The following is a 2,500-nucleotide window of genomic DNA, read 5'->3' as shown; positions in this document are numbered from 1 at the left end:
GTAGTTCTGTAACTCTGTAGTTCTGTAACTTTGTAGTTCTGTAACTCTGTATATTTCAGCTTCTCTCTGTATCTTTATTTTTCTGCAGTTCTGATCCTCCTCTGTGTTGGAGGTTTCTTGTGCTGGAAGCCACCCAGAAACAAACAGCATCGTGTTTCAGGTGTTCTGGCGATCAATATTTCTCACTTCAGATAAAACAAGTTTACCCAACTGCTGTCAGATAAAAACAATCAAGTGTTACACGAGAAAACCCTGAGGCCTAAACTCTGAGCTGTCTCTCTCTCTCTCTCAGGTGGAGAGAGGCATTCTTGGCTGAGCTCCCCGCTGTAGCTGTAGCATAGATTAGCTGTGAACGTGGAGACAAAGCGCTGCAGTGCTGTAGCCCTCCTCCAGCTCCAGCTTAGCCGAGGCAGCTGTATAGAGCAGCAGGGCTAAGCCTGCTGGCTGTGATAATGTGAGCCTCCCAGATAAGAGCAGAGACATGGGAGAGGGAGCCGTAATCCAGCACACTCCCCCCCCCCCCAACAATCTACATACGCTAACATGAGTGGGCACATTCAGAGCCTACTCAGGGGGAAGAAAGCAGGGAGAGAGAGGGAGAAGGAGCGAGAGAGCTGCATCAGGCTTGAGTAAATCATCCGTCCTGAGATCGGAACGCATTCGTGCACGTGACGGGGTAGTAAAGGGCGGGGCAGTTCTGATGCGTTACCACGGTATCAAATCTGAGCGTTTCATTACCTGTACACTCATAGTGCGCTTAACGGACAAAAGTATTGGGACACCTGCTCATTCATTGCTTCCTTCGAAATCAAGATATTCTGTCCAGAGAAGAAGACTTTCTACTAGATATTGGAGGAGCATTGCTGTGAGGATTTGATTGCATCTTTTTTAATACTCTTATTATATTGTTATTCTTACATGTATATATTCTTTTTTATTATTCTATTATTATTCTTATCCATTTGAAATGCTTATGTTAATTATTATTAAGTGATTTTTGTTTACTTTTTAAACATCAATCATAATTAATTAAGACTCCTATTTGAAGTTGTAAAAGGCTCAAATTTGATCTCTAATTGATGTTTATTCAAAATGTTAATTATCTGATTCTTTTTATTTTAAAATTCAACAAAATCTTTTTATTTTTTAGTTGTGGAATGAAAGATCTATCACCAAAAAAAAATGATTATTAATAAATGATAGTAATAATAATGAAGAAAATAATGAAGAATGATGTTTACTAGAGGTGCCAGTATTTGCAAAAGGCACTGCTTAACAAGTTATTATCAATAAGGCATATTTAACTAAATAAACAAACAATAATTCAAATAATAGGATTAATTATTGCATAATTAACATTTACTACAACAAATCATTCATCATTAGTCATTAATAAGCTGTTCGTTAAAGATGAAGCTGTTGTTTATTAGAGGAGTCTGTTATTATAAAGTATCACCAAGTGACCCAATCATGTCCCGGGTTCTGAGTGGATCAGGGTCAGGGTCAGGGTCAGCCCGGATCTGGGTGTCTGACACCTGCGGATCGGATCCGGTAGCACGTCCGCTGTCCCTGTTCCAGCGCTCCGGTAATACTGCCAGCTTCCATTTTGGATTTCAGCTCAGATCGGATTCCTTCACTTAGAGGACACAAAGGGAATACAAGCACTCTCACACACACTCACTCTCACACACACTCACACACTCATACACACACACACACACACACACTCACAGGCCAGACTCCATTTGGAGAGTGCGGAAAGAAAGCCGGAGGAAGTGTGTGTGTGTGTGTGTGTGTGTGTGTGTGTGTGTGTGTGTGTGTGTGTGTGTGTAGACTCACTGTAGTCGCTGTTCTCATCCTTGGTCCCATTGATGGTTCCGTCCGGCTGCATCTGCAGGTAGAACCCCTGTTCACTGAACAGCCTCGTTACTATCCCCTTCAGCTGCGGCTCTGCAAAACACACACACACACACACACACACACACACACTGTTGTAGTGTAGCTGCAGTGTAACACCATATCACAGCACAGTCCCGTAACTGAGTCATCCCTCCGAGATCGGACCCAGACGGTCAGACTCATCCCGGTGTTTAACGCCTCTATTCCCACAGTTTCCCGCCAAAACAGCTCCAGAATTCCAGCTCCGTCACGCTGATGACGGGGTTTGTAATAGCACCTGACTGAAGAACTTTTCAATTGGTAAAGAACCGTTACATCAAATCGATCAAACACAGTGTAAAGCTGCACTGTAACAATACACAGTGTAAAGCTGTACTGTAACAATACACAGTGTAAAGTTGTACTGTTACAAAACAGCGTAAAGCTGCACTGTTACAATACACAGTGTAAAGCTGCACTGTTACAATACACAGTGTAAAGTTGCCCTGTTACAAAACACAAGGTAAAGTTGCCCTGTTACAATACACAGTGTAAAGCTGCACTGTTACAATACACAGTGTAAAGTTGCACTGTTACAATACGCAGTGTAAAGTTGCCCTGT

General features: G+C 42.3%; 1 protein-coding gene across 2 annotated transcripts in view; it reads right to left on the bottom strand.

Annotated features, from left to right (window-relative positions):
* fgf12b (fibroblast growth factor 12b) overlaps positions 1 to 2,500 on the bottom strand; it is a 38,201-nt gene that overhangs the window by 12,970 nt on the left and 22,731 nt on the right. For both annotated transcript variants that reach the window (XM_072690882.1, XM_072690883.1), the window contains exon 2: positions 1,840 to 1,950. In XM_072690882.1, the coding sequence (XP_072546983.1) occupies positions 1,840 to 1,950 (111 nt within the window). The remainder of the gene's footprint in view (positions 1 to 1,839; positions 1,951 to 2,500) is intronic.

The sequence above is a fragment of the Salminus brasiliensis genome, chromosome 11, assembly GCF_030463535.1.
Source record: "Salminus brasiliensis chromosome 11, fSalBra1.hap2, whole genome shotgun sequence".
NCBI classification, from domain to species: Eukaryota; Metazoa; Chordata; class Actinopteri; order Characiformes; family Bryconidae; genus Salminus; species Salminus brasiliensis.
This window is presented reverse-complemented; position numbering and strand designations above follow the sequence as displayed.